Source organism: Pelobates fuscus, chromosome 4, assembly GCF_036172605.1.
Source record: "Pelobates fuscus isolate aPelFus1 chromosome 4, aPelFus1.pri, whole genome shotgun sequence".
Lineage (NCBI taxonomy): Eukaryota > Metazoa > Chordata > Amphibia > Anura > Pelobatidae > Pelobates > Pelobates fuscus.
The window spans coordinates 147,427,072-147,446,472 of record NC_086320.1 but is presented as its reverse complement, the minus strand read 5'-3'; the positions used below and the strand labels follow the sequence as shown (position 1 = coordinate 147,446,472).

At 39.7% G+C, this 19,401-nt stretch overlaps 1 protein-coding gene across 1 annotated transcript in view; it reads left to right on the top strand.

Annotated features, from left to right (window-relative positions):
* SCGN (secretagogin, EF-hand calcium binding protein) overlaps nucleotides 1-2,162 on the top strand; it is a 149,563-nt gene extending 147,401 nt beyond the window's left edge. The window contains exon 11 of the mRNA XM_063451663.1: nucleotides 1,700-2,162. Within this exon, the coding sequence (XP_063307733.1) occupies nucleotides 1,700-1,828 (129 nt within the window). The 3' untranslated portion in view covers nucleotides 1,829-2,162. The remainder of the gene's footprint in view (nucleotides 1-1,699) is intronic.
* The last annotated feature ends 17,239 nt before the right edge of the window (nucleotides 2,163-19,401 follow it).

Here is a 19,401-nt window from a genome sequence, read left to right as displayed (position 1 = left end):
GTAATGTCATTGAAAAGTTGACTGTGTGCTTTCATGTCTGAGTAAAATAAATTAGTTTTGTTTGTTATTGCATCTTAAATCTTGCAATTCAGATTTTCATTCTCAAATATACACACTAATGTAAGAATTCAAGGGGAATTCAAAGGAAATCTTAAATGTAAGGTCAAAATAGCTGAACTGGAAAACGTCTCTAAGTCAGCAATGCTTTCAGTTCGGCTACTATGGCCTTGAATTTAAAATTCACTTTGAATTCACTTTGAGTTCTCACTTTGGTAAATAACCCTGTCAGAGTTTATGGAATAATCCAGACTGTCTCCCGGTCTTTGTTGCCCTGGTGCCAACTCCAGTCATTTGTTTTAGGTATCTACTGTAAAAGTACATCATATAATGCAATGTGTTACAGATCACTTACAATGCAATGAAGATAAAAGTAGCTTTTATATTCTTTTGGAATGAAGAAATATAGAGAAATGTGACACTGACCTTGTTGTGAATATTAACCACATGGATGACATTTAAAAAAGTTCACAGTCATCAACTTTAATGGGAAAAAAAATTGACAATAAAGATTGTCACATAAAAAATTTGAAATACATTGAGACAATTATTAACAATCAGGGGCATTGATTGGTTCCAAAAACACCCGGGGGATAAGCCCAAAGCAACACAGAGCAAGTTGAACTGCATAAAGTACCAGGAAGGGCCTCCATTGGCTATCTAGAAGACAGCCACTATAGGTGAAGTTATCAAGGGTTAAGGGGAGACAGGGACTACGTCAATGAGATGAAGTGATCTGGGTACCTCTAGTGTACAATTAACTAATAATGGGGTGTGCAGCAAAGAATCTAGTGATTGACCGTATTAGGGTAATTGTGATTTTACATAACTAAAAAACTAAAAGGTTTCCCCCAGCACCCCCTCCCCCTTGTAGTTTTGAAAAGCACTATACTATTGATCTTTTTTTTTTCTATCATACAACTACATGGAGAAGCAGTTGCCTACTTTAAAAGTAAAATATATAAAACACTAATATGCTCTTGCTTGATCCATTATCTGTAAATATCTGGCAATAAAGAGTATCATGTTGTGATCTTTAGCCTCCAAAGCCTCTGCATCCCCCCCCCCCCCCCCCCCCCACAACACCTATGTCATGATTTACATGTGTTTGATGTTTTAGCTTGAAATTGCCTTCAGTGTCTTTCACTCCACAATTAGTGTATATTTTGTGGTTCTTAAAATTGATGTCATTTCAGAGTATTTTTTATTTAGTTACTAGAAGTAGCAAGGCCATATATCGGGTAGACTAGACCAGGAACTCACAATCTTATCCTACAATGATCTCCACATTGCTCTTTGCTCTCCATCCATGAAGTCAGTTCATATTTCTATACCCTGCTTGTTGTTGAGCATTGTAAATCTGGATGGGGATTTGTAGAGCAGGATATGTGCCTTTTCCCACTGCACACACTGCATTGTACTAAGTGATTAAGCTGCACTCTGTAGGGTTGTTAAACAGACCGCAAGGAGAAAAAAGTAACTCCAAATGTTTTTCTGCTTTTTGTATACTTTTTTTTAAATAAAATTGCTTTACAATTACTAGAATAAAAGGAATGAATCAATGAAACCTGTGTATTTTTTACATTCATTCTAAATACAGACTAGGTCATGTAAATATATATGTTTGTTTCTCTTCCTTCAGCCAAGCATCAGTGGTGTCGACCTCGATAAGTTCCGTAAGATTCTCCTGAACCACTGTGATGTCAACAGAGATGGCAAGATCCAGAAATCTGAACTGGCATTATGCCTTGGTCTAAAAGTACACCCATGATGTGCTACTAGCTTTGCCTTTCTATCCTTATTTTTTCTTAAAAGTTGTCCTAACCCGCTGGTTTAACACTACGTTCTTGTTACAATTGTGTCCAGTGATGGTTGTGGAGGTTGTAATTGGCATCTACCAATATAATAATGTGCATGAACAATGCAGGAAAAACACTGAAATTCATGACAGGCATTTGACAAATTAAAATATGTTTCGATACCTAGATATTTCATATGAAATTATGTTTCTTTTCTAGTAAACAAAAGGGCATTTGTAGCATAGATATTTGTTTTTTTCTTAATTAAAATTTATGGAAGATAGAAATAATGACTTGTTATTGATGAGTTGGTATTAAGGTAAAAGTTTTGATGCTTGTGGCAAATCACTTTATTATAATAATGATAAATTGCATGTATATGTTGCAGTTGTGTTTGTATTGTTGTGGAAGAATAAACATGTTTTTGCAAAATACATCAAAGTGTACTGCTTATTTTTGCCTCAAACTCAGATAAAATTAAATAGTAAGTGGCACTTTGGTTTCCACCAATCGATTACCATGATAGTGTTAAAAAAGTGTTCAAAAAACAAATATAATTGAATATTTATTTTGCAAGCTCATGTAGATAAAAGCGATGTAATATTATTGGGACTTATCTTATGTGTGTAAGTGCATATATTATTATAAATAAAACATTGACATATTCTAAAGAGCTTTATAATAGGTAGACTAAAAAAACAAGTAGTTGCAACAAGACAAGTTGGGTGTAATTACATTGCAGTAATTAGTGTCAAAACATCTCCATTAAAACAGAGACTGTGAATTGTCTTGGACCATTTGAGTGTTACTACAACAGCTGTGTGTTCTTAAAAGCTCATCCTCACTGCAGCACAATAACAAAGTTGTTTTAATGTTTGGTTTAGAAGGTAGTTAAGGTTATAGTGTATCAATTTGAGTTTAATTGATATCGGAATTTAGGTGTGGATTGGTCAGGGGCCTGTCAGTGCCATTGCTGTCACTGGTGCCATGGGCCCTTCTTGGGCAGACTGGCATAGACAGAGGCTCCTGATGCAAAATAAAAAAGGCAAGACTGCAGGGAGACTTGGGGGACACATCTGAAGTGTACACAGCATGAGGTAGTTAGTATATCTATATGTGTGTGTTGTGTATATATGTGTTAGTGTTAGTGGATCTGTATTTGTGCATGTATGACACTGGTTGAATCTGTTCACATGTATCAATCTGTGTGTGTCAGTGTGCATGTGTGTGGGTATCTGTGTGTATCTTTGTGTGACAGTGTTTGTGTGTTTCTATGTGAGGCAAAGTGCATCTGTACGTGTGTATGGCAATGTATGTGTATATGTGAACATGCACTTGCATGAAAAAACACCAACATCACACACAATCACACAGCTACATTCAAACAATGACACTACACCACTGCAGTCAAACACCAACTTTAAACAGAAAAACACCTCTGCATTCATATACACCACTGCATTCAAACACCAACACTACACACAAATACATCCCTATAGTCAAATACCAACACTACAATAAATGCTACTCTGCATTCAAACATCAGCTATATACACAGAGCTGTATCTATCATGAGGCTAACAAGGCATTTGCCTAGGGTGGCATTTTCCAGTTGGGTGGCAAACAATATCACTCCGACATGCCCACTTGCATGCCCCCCCATGACCTTAAATGCCTATTGATCCCACCCATTGATCCCCCACAATACTGCAACTCTAGCAGCCGTGCCATTTTGTGGGTAGCGCAATTTTTATACTGGTGCTTGGTGGTACTGATGCTCATGTGAACAGAATAAAGTGCCATAGATGAAAGAGAGGTAATACCAACTTCTACATGCAGTGCTTCCTGAGTGCTGCCTGTGTCTGTGAAAGGTTCACCCCTAGTTAGCTGCAATACTCATAGTCTCATTATTAAAAATAAAAAAACATAGTTAACAGCTATTTCTTCAGAATGTGCTCCGCTTATGTCCTGTGTTAATAAACTAACATAAAAATAAATATTATCTCCTTGCCTGTTAACCTCAAAGATTTTTACACAATCCATATATTCTTGGATTTTTTTTATATAGTTTTTCTCTTTCATGTAATATATAGTTTTATTGAATGATATCCCAGAGATGTTTTTGGTTTACAAATGCATTTAGTAACATTATATGAGCAATAAACAAGTGTACTTGGTGTACGATGTGGGGGGAGATATTCTATCACCTACCACAGTGAAAAGGTGGAGCCTAAAGGAGAAGATCGGAGATTTACAGAGTAAGGGGTGGGACTTAAACAGGAAGATGTGCGGTTTTGACAAGAAGAGGTGAATGAGGGGTGAATGAGTTTAGTCATGCCTAGGGCAGCACAATAACAAAATACACCACTGTGTATACAGAAATACACAAACATTCACACACAAATACTCTATGCAAAAACACGCCTACCCTCACACACAGACACTGCACACAAATACAACCTGCAGTGATGGGCAAATGATAGAGCTACAGCTGTCAAGGTGTTGTGGGAGTTATACTGCAGTTGAGATCTGCCTTTTTGCCACAACTGCTGTATAGGAGAACCAAAAATAATTTAGTAACAGGGCTCTCTCTAGGTCCTCCGCTGGATAGGAGATGATTGCTGCACTGGTTTTATTGGGATCAGTTGCTGGAGCCTGAGTCATTTTGAGGACTGAGTGTGAATTCATGCCTTTTCATTGAATTTCCCTCTTGATGCCCTTTGCATTGACATCCATCACTGTGTGCCTAGTGCACTGCCCTGATCCTGTGCCTCTCTACCCTTGTTTCTCAATTTGCCTTATTATTATAGGTCCCATCTTTGTTGATGCCTGTTGATTTCTTTAGATCTTATACATTTCCACCTCTATACTTCACTTTTTCGCTTCTCAATTCTTTTTTCCTTGATTGGTTTCCCATCTTTCTTACTCTCCTATTGTGTGTATCTCCATTTACTGTGGTTGTTCTACAACTGTGTACTTTGTCATAACTCATACTGATGTATCTATTACATTCTCTAATTTTTTTGTGTGCTATAACAAAAATGGAGATACAACCTTAAGGACACAACTTCAGAAATAAAAGGGAATCATGGCGGAATATTTCCTTCATGTGTCCTTAAGGGGTTAAAGTTTCTGCTGCTAGTGTGTAGGTAAGCAGGAACAGAGAGCAACTTCAAAAACATGAACAGGGGATATTAGATATGCTGTTCAATCCTTAGTATCAGACTACTGACATCCCCATTCACACATATCCCCCTGGCTACTCTAGAGATTTCCTAGTCTGGGGTGGTAGCATATTTTGGGTACATGGTTATACCTTGTTTTGGATTAGGTACAATTAAGATTTTTTTTCTTAAAGGACATTTTGTAATTTTATTATGCTTGTATTACTGTGTGTATGTGCAAGTACACTGGCATAGTAAGTGCAACTTTTTAATTTAGTGTAATTTTATAACAATTTGTCAATGAAAAAATTGTTAGAAAACTGTAGAACAAGGATTGGCTGAGAAATTGCTGTCACTTCCTGGTTTCTGTAGACTGTACTGCAGAAGTCGCAGGAAACGACATACAATAGAAAGGAACATATCCTCTCCGTATATAATTTTTATTGAGTTTTAAGAGTCACAACTGTCATACTGATAAAATCCAGAAATTGATAACTGTACATGTTAAAAAAGTAAGAGGGGATGTAAGGGAATAAAAGATGCAAGGGGATGGGGATGAGGGGAAAATAAATGGGGAATGGAGAAGCTTTTAGGCATACACATGGGGTAAATTTATAATTGGACCAACATGACATCTCTAAAAGGATATGTCATGAAGTAATTTGTTGCATATATATACATGCCACTGCAGTTTCACCGCCCAATTATCTGCCATTTAGGGGTTAAATTGCTTCCATAACAGTGACTGACCAAGCCTACATGAAAAAAATGGTTTCATTGTCAATCTGATCTTCCAAGCAAAGTGTATTTGGTTTAGTTATTTTCTCCTGCTCTGAGCTTTAATCCCACAGAGGAGGCTATTGCTGGCTCGAGTAGGTTTCTAACAGAGCTTGAGATGAGAATTTTAAATTAATGTGCAATAAAAGAAGTTAAAACAAATATGTGCACTAAAGGATGTTGAAAAAAATGCTAGACTTTTTTTCAAGAAATGTGTAAGAAGATTGTGTGAGTCTCATTTTGATGTATTCAATTCATTTGGTTCAATTAAATCATGCCAAATAAACGAATGGGTTTATCCGAAACGAAAAAAAACTAATGAATTTCAGACGAAAACGAATGGAAGAATGGACGAATTTTGGTTCTGATTAAACACATTTGTTTTTTCGTACAAATACATTCGTACGAAACGAAAATTTCTGAAGCGCCCAAGTCTAGTCTCAGCCAGGGAAGTGTGGCTAGGGCTGCACAAAGTGAATGAAATTCTACATGGCAGAGAATTAAGCGGTGTGACTACAGTTGCATGATCTATGCAACAAAACCCCTTGGTTGAGTTAAGATTATTTTGGTGCTTATAATTTATTAATACCCCAATACATTCCATGCCCTGGCAAGATGCATCTTTATATTTCTTAGAGGTGTTTCATCAACCTACCTTACAGTCTAATTTGACAATTTGGAGACAAATATGATAGGTTCATATACCATCCCAGCCCCATCATCATTCCACCCTGTTTCTAATAAGTGCTCTAATTGTAATTACCTGTCAATTCTTTCTTTTATTGTATTTCAAGCGAATAAATGCCACCTGACCTATCCCTTAAGAACAGTTTCAGTATACTCAATGGAAACATTTAAAGGGACACTATAGTCACCTGAACAACTACAGATTAATGTAGTTGTTCAGGTATTATCTAATGTAAACACTGTATTTTCAGAGAAAATACAGTGCTTACATTGATTGATAGGAATACCTCCAGTGGCCGTCACTCAGACGGCCACTAGAGGGACTTCCTATCACGCAGGGCCCTAAAAAGGCCCTGTACACGTCAGACGTATTAAAATACGTCTGACGTGTTCAGGAGAGAGAAGGCACTGTGTGCGCGCCTTCTCTCTCCAGCCTGTCAGCAGAGGAGGGGGGCGGGCAAAGACCGCGAGCTGAGCTGTCACTCAGCTCAGCTCGCGGCCGCGCACACCGTGCGCATGCGCGGTAGTGCGCTCAGGACTTCAGAGGGCGGCATGAATGCCGCCCTCTGAAGTATGAGCGCATGTGCACAAGGGAGCAATGACGCTTCCAAATGGAAGCGTCTGATTGCTCCCTGCTTGCGCCCACCTATTTCGTCATTTTGACGAAATAGGGGGCGCGGCTTCACGAGGCTCCCGGCGCTGGAACCAGGTAAGTAAAATCTCTTCCCTGGAAAGTGCCTTTAATTAAGTTCCTTCTTATAGGGACACTATACCGCCCAAATAAATATATATATATATATATATATTTTTTTTTTTTAAACTCACAAATTACTTGTAAAAGTAATTGCTTGTAAAACTGCTGATCTCTTGTCTCTAGCCATTGCAAACCCTTGCCTTTTTCTCCAGCCCAGACTTTCTGTGCCTGTCTGTCATGACTGCTAGTGTGGTCCAGCATGCAAAACTATGTAACATCTACATAGACAGAACAGAAAAGGATAGAACGTAAATCGGTCCTTAAAATGACCGGACTAATACGTTAAAGACAGAGAATGGTCAAGGGATAGTCGAGGTCAAGGAAGCCAGAAATACACAATATAATTTAACAAGCCAAGTCAGGGAAACCAGAAATCAAAATAGTCAGGAATAGCCAAGGTCAAAATACAGGGAATATAAAAAACAGGACAAGAAAACGCAGTCTCGGGAACCAGGAATGGAAATCACGACAGGGGATTAAACCAGGGAACTTCAGGGATTTAAATATCCCTCCTTTGGCTTTGATTGGTCAGAGGGTGACCTCTGACCACAGAACATGAGTGTTCACCGACGTCGCAAGCCTGGGGGGGCGGGGCTATATATAGCCGCGACCGTGTGGTCAGTGCCATATTGATTAAGGGTAGGCCACCAGGAGGATCTGGCAGAGCGGTTCCAGACTCGACGCTGAGCAGGTAAGCTCAGTCAGTCGGCACGGTTGCACTGGTCGGGTGCGGCCGCGCCTCGCGGTGAGCCGGGGGCCTTGACACTGTACAATCACAGTCTTCTCTGCCTTGCAAAGAAGTCTTTGCAAGGAAGGTGCTCTTTTGAGTTTAGTTCAACTGAGCTAACCAAACCAGGAAGTAGCAGGACCTGTTGTCTGATTAGGAAGAGTATAACCAGGCTAATTTATAAAAGTGTACATTTCTATTGAAATCTGCACTTTTTGTAAAATAAAAAAAGAAGACACACTCTTCACACATAAAGGACTTCTTAAAATAAATAACATAACTACAGCTGAAGTCTTGATGCAGGAGAGAGGGTTTTCGGTTTTTAGAGCACTGGGTCAATTTTTGCGCTTGGGTACAACCTTTGTAGCAGTGGTGGGTTACACCTAAATGGGGGAGGGTCTGCAGTGCTGGGGGATAGGATGGCTAGAAGGTTGGAGGAGATTTTAAACTAGTAGTAGGGGGGGAGGGTCATAGCAATCTACAAAATGGAGATAGGACAGAAAGGAGATGGGCTTTAGCTCAGTATAAGGGGAGTGGAGATAGGGGAGGGGCGAACTCAGAACAGAGAAGGTATGTAAAGTTGATAAGAACTCACAAAAAGTACAAGTGACTGATGATAATGTTAAATGTATGCTTACAAATGCAAGGAGCCCAAATAACAAAATGGGGGAACTAGCGGCAATAGCATACACTAAACATTATGACATAATAGGCATAACTGAAATATGGTGGGATGAGACACATAACTGGGCAGTTAACCTAAATGGGTACACACTATTTAGGAAGGACAGAAACAAACAGGAAAGGTGGTGAGGTATGTCAACCATGAGTTAAAGCCAGATCTTAAGCAAGTGGAATGTGATGAGGAAGATGTGTAAGCTTTATGGGTAAATATCTGCTTGGGGTAAAATAAGGGAAATCAACTTTATATTCTTTATTTTTGCATGCTTACGGTTTACAAACATTCTGTCAATGCCACAACAGCAGTGACAAACATTAAATTGAACATAGCGTGACATGTATATGGCATTTGAATATACAGCACGTTTTTTATAGTATGGTTTAGAGTCCAGGTGAGATCTATCATGTCTAGGCTTTATAGTAAGAGGGAAGTGTTGTGTTATGCTGTATCAGACATGGTGAGTATGTGTGTAAAATAAATTGTGAAGCGTGCTCATGGTAGGGGGATAACAGGCTAGTGACCCTAGGGGTTATTAGTGAGATTTTATCCCTGTTGAGTAGGAGGTGGGTGAGAAGTGGTTTGCTTCTGCTAGGGTTTTATCTGCGGTCGGGTGTCTCATCCCACCCCGAATCTAAGCCTGTGGCTGAAATTCTGCAAGGTAGCTCCCCACCAGTCCCAGTCTTTACCGCCCTCCTAGTCATTTGAAGCATAAGTCGCGTATCTGGTCTGTGGCTGGGTCCGTTGGCTGGCTGTGTGCTTGGCTTCCCAGAAAGGGAGAGACTTGAGGGATCTGTCGTGGAGTAGGCCGCGGTCGGGAGTGAGAGCGGCAAGCGGTCGTGACAGATTTTCCAGGCTTGTGTGCTCGTCGGTGCATGGGACCGAACATTCTCGCAATTGGGGTCGCGTCAGTGTCCAGTGCAGGGGGTATGGAGCGGTGAGCAGTCCGTTGCGACCTGTTCAGTCTTCGCCGTCGTGGTCTGAGTATTTCGTTTTCCCGACGCTTAGGCGGACGCCGGTGCGGCTTTGCTTGTGCCGGCAAGGTGGTTCGTCTTGCATGAGTCTGCTGTGGGCTTACAACCTGCTGTGATGGTGTGTATGTTAGCATTTGCTCAGAGGTGGTGCGATGACTCCTCTTCTCCAGGTCCCGCCAGAATTTGTCAAATATTCTATTGAGTCTGGTCGTTAGGTCATTTTGTACATCGACAGGGTCATGGTGCCACGTGGCGTCCGCCATGCTGGGTAGTTCACATGATTTCCTTGCATCAGTGGTCTCTCCCCCTGTACCTAGTAGTGCAGACATTCCTTCCAGGGGAGGACCGCCGGTCCAAGGGGGGGGTCACGGGGCTTTTGCATGTCGATTAGGGCTGTTTAATCACTCCGGTCTGGGAGGTCGGCCGCCTCTCCTGTCGGTCACGCTCTAGGCCACATGTCTCAGATTGTGCTGCTGGGGAGCTTCTGTCGCGTTTCCCACCTCTGCAGTGTATTGCAGTCAGGTTGGGATGCAAGTGAGTTGTTGGGTGAATGATAATTTGGGCTAGATGTAGCATAAAATATTGTTTTTGCTCGAGTAAGAGAGGAGCTCAGGCAAGATGTGACTCTCTGCCATGGCAGTCAGGCCCCGCCCCCTGGGATATGTTTTAAACCACATAATGTTAATATTAATGAGGAACAACAGCTGTTTGAGAAAATTGAGAAAGCTGCAAATCTGGGTAACACTTTAATTATTGGAGACTTTAATTACCCGGACATACATTGGGACAGAGGGACTAGCAGTTCAGCAAAGGGAATTAGGCTTTTGAACTTGTTAAATGACACCTTCATGTCACAACTTGTACAAGCACCAACTAGAAAGGACGCTTGTCTGGACCTGGTTCTAACAAACAATGTTGATCTGTTGACAACATTCAAGTAGGTTAACACTTGGTAATAGTGATAACAATATAGTGTCATTTGAAATAAACTACAAAAAACAAAAAACACATGGGGTATACTAAAACATATAATTTTAAAAAGGCCAATTTCTATAGGTTAAGGGCAGCTTCACAGTATATTGACTGGCAGAAACTCTTTAGTGAAAAGAACACTGAGGATAAATGGAACATCTTCTAACAAATATTAGAAAGGTACATTTCTCAGTATGTACCATAAGGTAATAAATATAAAATAAACAATTTGAAACCATTGTGGCTTAGTGGGAAAGTGAATCGAGAAATTAAAAACAAGAAAAGGGCATTCAAAGCCTTTAAATCTGACAAATCAGAGGCATCCTATAAAAGTTATAAGGAAGCCAATAATGAGTGCAACAAGGCGATTAGATTTAATAAACCTCAAAATGAAAAAATGATAGCCAAAGAGAGCACAACCAACCCCAGAGCATTTTTTAAGTACAGAAATTCTAGAAAAACAAAAAATGAAAGTGTAGGTACACTAAAAACTGGGATGGGGGTGTTAGCAAGTGAATATAACTATTTCTCATCCATTATGCACTGCTCAAAAAAATAAAGGGAACACAAAAATAACACATCCTAGATCTGAATGAATTAAATATTCTTCTGAAATACTTTGTTCTTTACATAGTTGAATGTGCTGACAACAAAATCACACAAAAAAAAAAAAAAAAAATGGAAATCAAATTCTTCAACCCGTGGAGGTCTGGATTTGGAGTTACACTCAAAATTAAAGTGGAAAAACACACTACAGGCTGATCCAACTTTGATGTACTGTCCTTAAAACAAGTCAAAATGAGGCTCAGTAGTATGTGTGGGCTCCACATACCTGTATGACCTCCCTACAATGCCTGTGCATGCTCCTGATGAGGTGGTGGATGGTCTCCTGAGGGATCTCCTCCCAGACCTGGACTAAAGCATCTGCCAACTCCTGGACAGTCTGTGGTGCAACGTGATGTTGGTGGATGGAGCGAGACATGATGTCCCAGATGTGCTCAATTGGATTCAGGTCTGGGGAACGGGCGGGCCAGTCCATAGAATCAATGCCTTCATCTTGCAGGAACTGCTGACACACTCCAGCCACATGAGGACTAGCATTGTCTTGCATTAGGAGGAACCCAGGGCCAACCGCACCAGCATATGGTCTCACAAGGGATCTGAGGATCTCATCTCGGTACCTAATGGCAGTCAGGCTACCTCTGGCGAGCACATGGAGGGCTGTGCGGCCCCCCCAAAAGAAATGCCACCCCACACCATTACTGACTCACTGCCAAACCGGTCATGCTGGAGGATGTTGCAGGCAGCAGAACGTTCTCCACGGCGTCTCCAGACTCTGTCACGTCTGTCACATGTGCTCAGTGTGAACCTGCTTTCATCTGTGAAGAGCACAGGGCGCCAGTGGCGAATTTTCCAATCTTGGTGTTCTCTGGTAAATGCCAAACGTCCTGCATGGTGTTGGGCTGTAAGCACAACCCCCACCTGTGGACGTTGGGCCCTCATACTACCCTCATGGAGTCTATTTCTGACCGTTTGAGCAGATACATGCACATTTGTGGCCTGCTGTAGGTTATTTTGCAGGGCTCTGGCAGTGCTCCTCCTGTTCCTCCTTGCACAAAGGCAGAGGTAGCGGTCCTTTTGCTGGGTTGTCGCCCTCCTACGGCCTCCTCCACGTCTCCTGATGCACTGGCCTGTCTCCTGGTAGCACCTCCATGCTCTGGACACTACGTTGACAGACACAGCAAACCTTCTTGCCACAGCTCGCATTGATTTGCCATTCTGCATGAGCTGCACTACCTGAGCCACTTGTGTGGGTTGTAGAATCTGTCTCATGCTACCACTAGAGTGAAAGCACCGCCAGCATTCAAAAGTGACCAAAACATCAGCCAGAAAGCATAGGAACTGAGAAGTGGTCTGTGGTCACCACCTGCAGAACCACTCCTTTATTGGGGGTGTCTTGCTAATTGCCTATAATTTACGCATGTTGTCTATCCCATTTGCACAACAGCATGTGAAATTGATTGTCACTCAGTTTTGCTTCCTATGTGGACAGTTTGATTTCACAGAAGTGTGATTGACTTGGAGCTACATTGTGTTGTTTAAGTGTTCCCTTTATTTTTTTGAGCAGTGTATTAAAGAAGAACCCATGGCAAAACAGTAGATGTGCAAATGATTGCTGCTAAAAACTTGCAGAAAAATAGTAATTGGCTAACTCAAGACAAGGTGCTGCAGCAACTAAAGAAGGTTAATATAAACAAAGCTCCAGGGCCTGACTGTATTCATGTACAAGTACTTAAAGAACTAAGTGTAGAAATAAGTGAACCTCTGTTTTTAATCTTTCAAGATTCTTTTCTTTCAGGAAGTGTTCCGGAGGATTGGAGGAAGGCAGATGTTCTTCCCATATTCAAAAAGGGTTCAAAACCCTTGCCTGGAACCCTACCGGCCTGGGTGGCCATGACCGGAGTAGGTGGACCCAGTTAAGCGAGCTACTACCTTTGAAGCAGGTGACCTACTGAATTACCCCAGGAGTCATGCCCTGAAGCAAAACAGGAGATTAGGGTGTTAGCAGAGATATGCACACAGGCAATTATTACACACCTGACCACATCATGTCTAACACATGGCAAATTTTACGTATTTGCCTGAAACCCTAGAGTTAGTCGCCCATGATGACACGCTCATGTAGTTAACCACTACATGAGCTAAAGGGAACCTGGCGACCCATACCAGACAGAGTCAACCTGACCACCGGGGAATACCGGTGGAATTCTTTATAACCAGGATCCACACTAGATCTGTACTTCAGAGAAATGCAAGTTTCTCATGTCGTATTTTGATACAGCTACTAAGATTCATAACCTAACAAGTTGATATGTTCTAGCATTTTATGATTTGCTTGAATTATTGTTTATTGCATTCATGTTTCATTGCATTACCATTCCACTGCTTCAAGACCTGCGAGTCACACATTCACCCATATCGCTTCATTATACTACTGTAACTTTTTATACTCACCTTAATAAATCATTGAAATTACAAAATCCTTGCCTGGAAATTATAGACCTATGAGCTTAACTTCTGTGGCTGTAAAAGTATTTGAAAGCTTATTAAGGGATAATATTCAAGAATTAATTGAGAAGAACGTGGTTATCAGCAAAAATCAGCACAGTTTTATGAAGCACAGGTCAGTCAAACTAACTTGATTGCATTCTACGAAGAAGTAAGTAGAAGTATAGATCAGGGTGTTGCAGTGGATGTGATCTATTTGGATTTTGCCAAGGCATTTGATACAGTTCCACACAATAGATTAGTGTTCAAACTCAAAGAAATCGGTCTAGGTGAAAATGCTTGTTCTTGGGTAGAACATTGGCTTAAAAACAGAGTACAAAGAGTTGTCGTTAATGGTAAATTTTCAAGCTAGACATAGGCGGCAAGTGATGTCCCTTAGGTTCTGTTCTGGGACCCCTTCTATTTAACATGTTTATAAATTATCTTGAAAAAAGCATTGAAAGTCATGTTTCAGTGTTTGCAGATGACACAAAACTCTGTAAAATAATACAATGTGAGCAAGATATCAATTTGCTTCAGACAGATTTAGATAGACTTGGGGACTGTGCACTCAAATGACAGATGAAATTTAATGTTGAAAAATGCAAAGTTATGCACTTCGGCATAAAGAATGCACAAGCAACGTATACCCTTAATGGAAGCGAATTAGGGATATCAACACACGAAAAGGACTTGGGAATTGTTATTGACAACAAACTATGCAACAATGTGAAATGTCAATCAGCAGTGGCTAAGGCCAGTAATGTATTGTTATGCATGAAAAAAGGCCATTAATTGTCGGGAGGAGAATATAATTTGGCCTCCTTATAAATCACTGGTTAGACTACATCTCGAATATGTTGTGCAATTTTGGGCACCTGTTCTAAAGAAGGATATTATGGCACTAGAAAAAGTGCAGGAGCGGGATAAAAAATTAATAAAAGGAATAGAACATTTCAGCTATGAAGAACGGTTAACAAATTTAAACCTCTTTAGTTTAGAAAAACGTCACCTCAGAGGGCGTATGATAACATTATACAAATAAATCCAGGGCCAATACAAACCATTATGTGGAAATCTATTCACAAACGGGACTTTACATAGGACACGAGGTCATTCATTTAGACTGGAAGAAAGAAGATTTCATCTAAAGCAAAGAAAAGGTTTTTTTTTACTGTAAGAACAATAAGGATGTGGAATTATTTGCCTTATCAGAGTCTGTACAGATGTTCAAACAGCAACTAGATGCAAACTTGCAAAAACAGAATATTCAAGGATGTAATTTTTCAATGTAGGGTAATAGCTTCTTGATCTAAGGATTAATCTGACTTCCATTCTGGGGTCAAGAAGGATTTTTTTTTTCCTAGTTTGTTGCAAAATTGGAAGTGCTTCAAACTGTTTTTTTATATTGCCTTCGTTTGGATCAACAGAAAAAAAAACTAATGTGAGGAAGGCTGAACTTGATGGACGCAAGTCTCTTTTCAGCTATGTAACTATAACAATAACTGGTTTGGCCCCACTACGTATTGTTGTTCTGTCCCTCTACTGAGTGGGATTTCTTGAACATCATCTACCTCCTCCGTTTTCACATATTCTCTGTCCTCCTCTCTGCTCTGGTTGTTCTTTAATTAAATGGACACCATTGTCACAAAAATAACTTTAGCTTAATAAAGATGTGTTGGTGTATAAATCATGTCCCTGCAGCCTCACTGCTCAATTCCCTCCCATTTAGGAATCAGATCACTTTGTTTATGCAGCCCTAGTCATACCTCCCTGCATGTGACTTTCTATACACTTCCTGTAAAGAGTCATCTAATGTTTACACTTCCTTTATTGCAAATCCTGCATGTGACTTTCTAAACATTGAACAACAATGTATGCGAACACAACCCAGTGAATAAACAATAATGTGATACAAAGCAAACCAGGACTTCCCTTAATGTTTCAGGTGAAGTATCCCGATAACTCCCCGAAGACTTCCTCTTGTCTTCAATAGATATATGCACATAGATAGGGGAAAATCTGCTAAATATGAGTAGAATGAACAAACATAGCGTTTAACTGTGTGGGGATTGGCACTGTTTAATAGTTACAATTGGTCACTCACAGATTTGCGGAATTTTAAAAGCCTTGAGTGATATCTTTCAGTGTCCAGTATGCTGTCCCTCCTCACAGGTTCCTCACAGAGCAGAATGTATGTATCTCAAAAGAAAAAGATATATACACAAATGTAGTACACTTCCAGAGTTGGATAAAAAAGTATTTAATGACTTACATATCAGTATAAAATAAACGGCTTGTCACCATGCACGTCCTACGCGTTTCGTCCTGGATATGGACTTCCTCAGGGACTTAGTGCAGTAAAGTGCAGAAGTAAAAATAGCAGCATAAAACATATCCCCCCTCCCAGTCCTTATATACATCCCCAATTAGTCCGAAATGTTCGTCAGCTGGTTTTCAATTTTCGCGGCATGTATCCCAGTGGCGTCATCGCGTGTGCTGCGGTGTTTTTCCTAGTGACGTCATCACGTTCGGCGTGTGCGTTCCATCCTGCGTTTCACAGATCCGGAAGTGGGTCGCGGCCATTATAAATCTCTCGTTTTTAATGCATTGACTCAGAACATTTATATGTGGATAAAGGAGATCGGGATGGGGAGAAAAAAGAACAATTAAAAGAACTCTGGGTGGTACTACTCTAAATAGAAAAAGCCAAGATATATATTTTTCTACTGTGGTTAATATTCGTCATACAAACTGGGATTCCACAGTTTGTAAATACATCTCGCTATATAGATAAAATGTACAAAATATAATGGAAGAAAATAAAGATTCGTGTACATACATAGATTGACCGTTCTGCATATGTGTATATACAATTCTTAAGTTTCCATACTATTTAAAGTCTTATATAATGCCAAAGTTACCCATTCTTTAGTATACATTCGTTATACAATGCAATACATTGGTCATACAGTGTTTGTTACCTATACATGTTATTGTGATTAGTGGGACTCTATGAACCTTTGAGTAGAAAGAGACAGAAGTGTGATATGAATGGGTCCCACTAATCACAATAACATGTATAGGTAACAAACACTGTATGACCAATGTATTGTATTGTATAACGAATGTATACTAAAGAATGGGTAACTTTGGCATTATATAAGACTTTAAATAGTATGGAAACTTAAGAATTGTATATACACATATGCAGAACGGTCAATCTATGTATGTACACGAATCTTTATTTTCTTCCATTATATTTTGTACATTTTATCTATATAGCGAGATGTATTTACAAACTGTGGAATCCCAGTTTGTATGACGAATATTAACCACAGTAGAAAAATATATATCTTGGCTTTTTCTATTTAGAGTAGTACCACCCAGAGTTCTTTTAATTGTTCTTTTTTCTCCCCATCCCGATCTCCTTTATCCACATATAAATGTTCTGAGTCAATGCATTAAAAACGAGAGATTTATAATGGCCGCGACCCACTTCCGGATCTGTGAAACGCAGGATGGAACGCACACGCCGAACGTGATGACGTCACTAGGAAAAACACCGCAGCACACGCGATGACGCCACTGGGATACATGCCGCGAAAATTGAAAACCAGCTGACGAACATTTCGGACTAATTGGGGATGTATATAAGGACTGGGAGGGGGGATATGTTTTATGCTGCTATTTTTACTTCTGCACTTTACTGCACTAAGTCCCTGAGGAAGTCCATATCCAGGACGAAACGCGTAGGACGTGCATGGTGACAAGCCGTTTATTTTATACTGATATGTAAGTCATTAAATACTTTTTTATCCAACTCTGGAAGTGTACTACATTTGTGTATATATCTTTTTCTTTTGAGATACATACATTCTGCTCTGTGAGGAACCTGTGAGGAGGGACAGCATACTGGACACTGAAAGATATCACTCAAGGCTTTTAAAATTCCGCAAATCTGTGAGTGACCAATTGTAACTATTAAACAGTGCCAATCCCCACACAGTTAAACGCTATGTTTGTTCATTCGACTTTCTAAACATTTCCTGTAAAGATTAATCTAATGTTTACAATTCCTTTATTGCAAATCCTATTTAGTTTACAATTTCTTATCTCATGTTATGTTAATATCTTGCTAGACCTTGCAGGAGCATCCTGTATATAATTAAAGTTCAATTTACAGAGCAGGAGATACAAACTTTTAATGTAAGCTATTATCTGATTGAAAGTGATACCATTTTTTTCATGCAGGCTGTGTGAATCACACCCAGGTGAGCTATGGCTAGGATTCCATAAACAGAAACAAAAGTGATTCGACTCCTAAATAGCAGAGAATTGAGCAGTGAGAATTCAGAGGTTTGGTCTAAACTCCAGGTTTTGTTTTGGTGTCTATAGTGTCTCTTTAAGTGAGTTATCAGATGTTATAATGTGTATACAAAGCTTACTGTGGATTCACACATTATTTCAAATCAGTTAAACCTGAAAAGGAGTGAAAATTAAGTGAGTTTCAGCTGGTAAAGCGTGTATACATTTTTGGGACACTGTATTTATATATAGTTAGAGCAAGAGAGAGACAGAGAGATTTATTTTTATTATTATCATTTTTTTGCTGCTCCTCCCTTTTTCCTTCTATTGGCCACTGCTCACGTGCTCTGCGAATAAAATCAACATTTAGTGGCTGTCCCCATCAATAATATTTTTTTCATCAATCAACAAAACTACATAACATGAAACAAATAAAACAGCTTGTCTAATCTTCCTTTCATTTGTCTCATGATTCAGTCACATGGCGATTCAACTCGCTGATCACCCCAACATTAGGACAAATTGAGATTCATTTGAAACCTAATGCACAAGTTTATTAAATACATTCTTTATATGTCATGGCTCAGTGAGATATTGATATGGCATATGTGTGTATGGGAAGATGGATTGACCTAGCTGGGTCTAGGGCTGCAAGTATAAGCACACCCTGAATATGATAATAATACATTATACACAGGCTAATAATAAATATGAGCAACTTAAAGGAATTTAACTATCACTGAATGTTCATTGACCCATGGTATACATGCTCCATCTATGTTATGACTCTCCAACTCCCTCTGTTTGTGAAACTGAAAAATACATACATTTGTATAATTCCAATATGCAAATTAGGAAAATGCAAAAAACTGACCAGTTGCATCTGCATATCTGTGTTCACCACATTAAGAAGGACAAGTCTCCAAAGGCTAGTCCTTGTCCAATAAATAAATACATTTTAAAAATGAAATAAAATAAAATAAATTAAATTGAATTAAATTAAATAAAAAAATAAAGAACTGTGTGTTATTTCCATTGGGAACTCTGTGTCCTGTGTGGTCTGTCAGTGATTTCAAAAACATAGTTTCTGGACCTGTTGGCTGACTGCATTGGTCATTGATTCCCATGATGTGTTAAATAATAACTAGGTCTGAGAGACACAAATGCCCTTGTAAAGGTAGTAGCTGTGCACAGCCTAGGCAGAGGTGTTCATATCTTCCTGGGAGAAGAACAGAAGAACAAAGGCAGATGGGATGATACCTGCCTGGAAGCTGCAACCTAGTATGGTGGAAGAGGTCCTCGGAGACCCCAGTCAAATTTAGGTTACAGAGAAGATCTATAAAGTATTGTGGCTTTTCTAGTATGTCTGCCAACCCCCAAATCTGAATATGGGTCATAAATGGGGTGTACATACTGCAAGTGTCACATTTGTAACAGGAGGAGTAAAGAAATGTT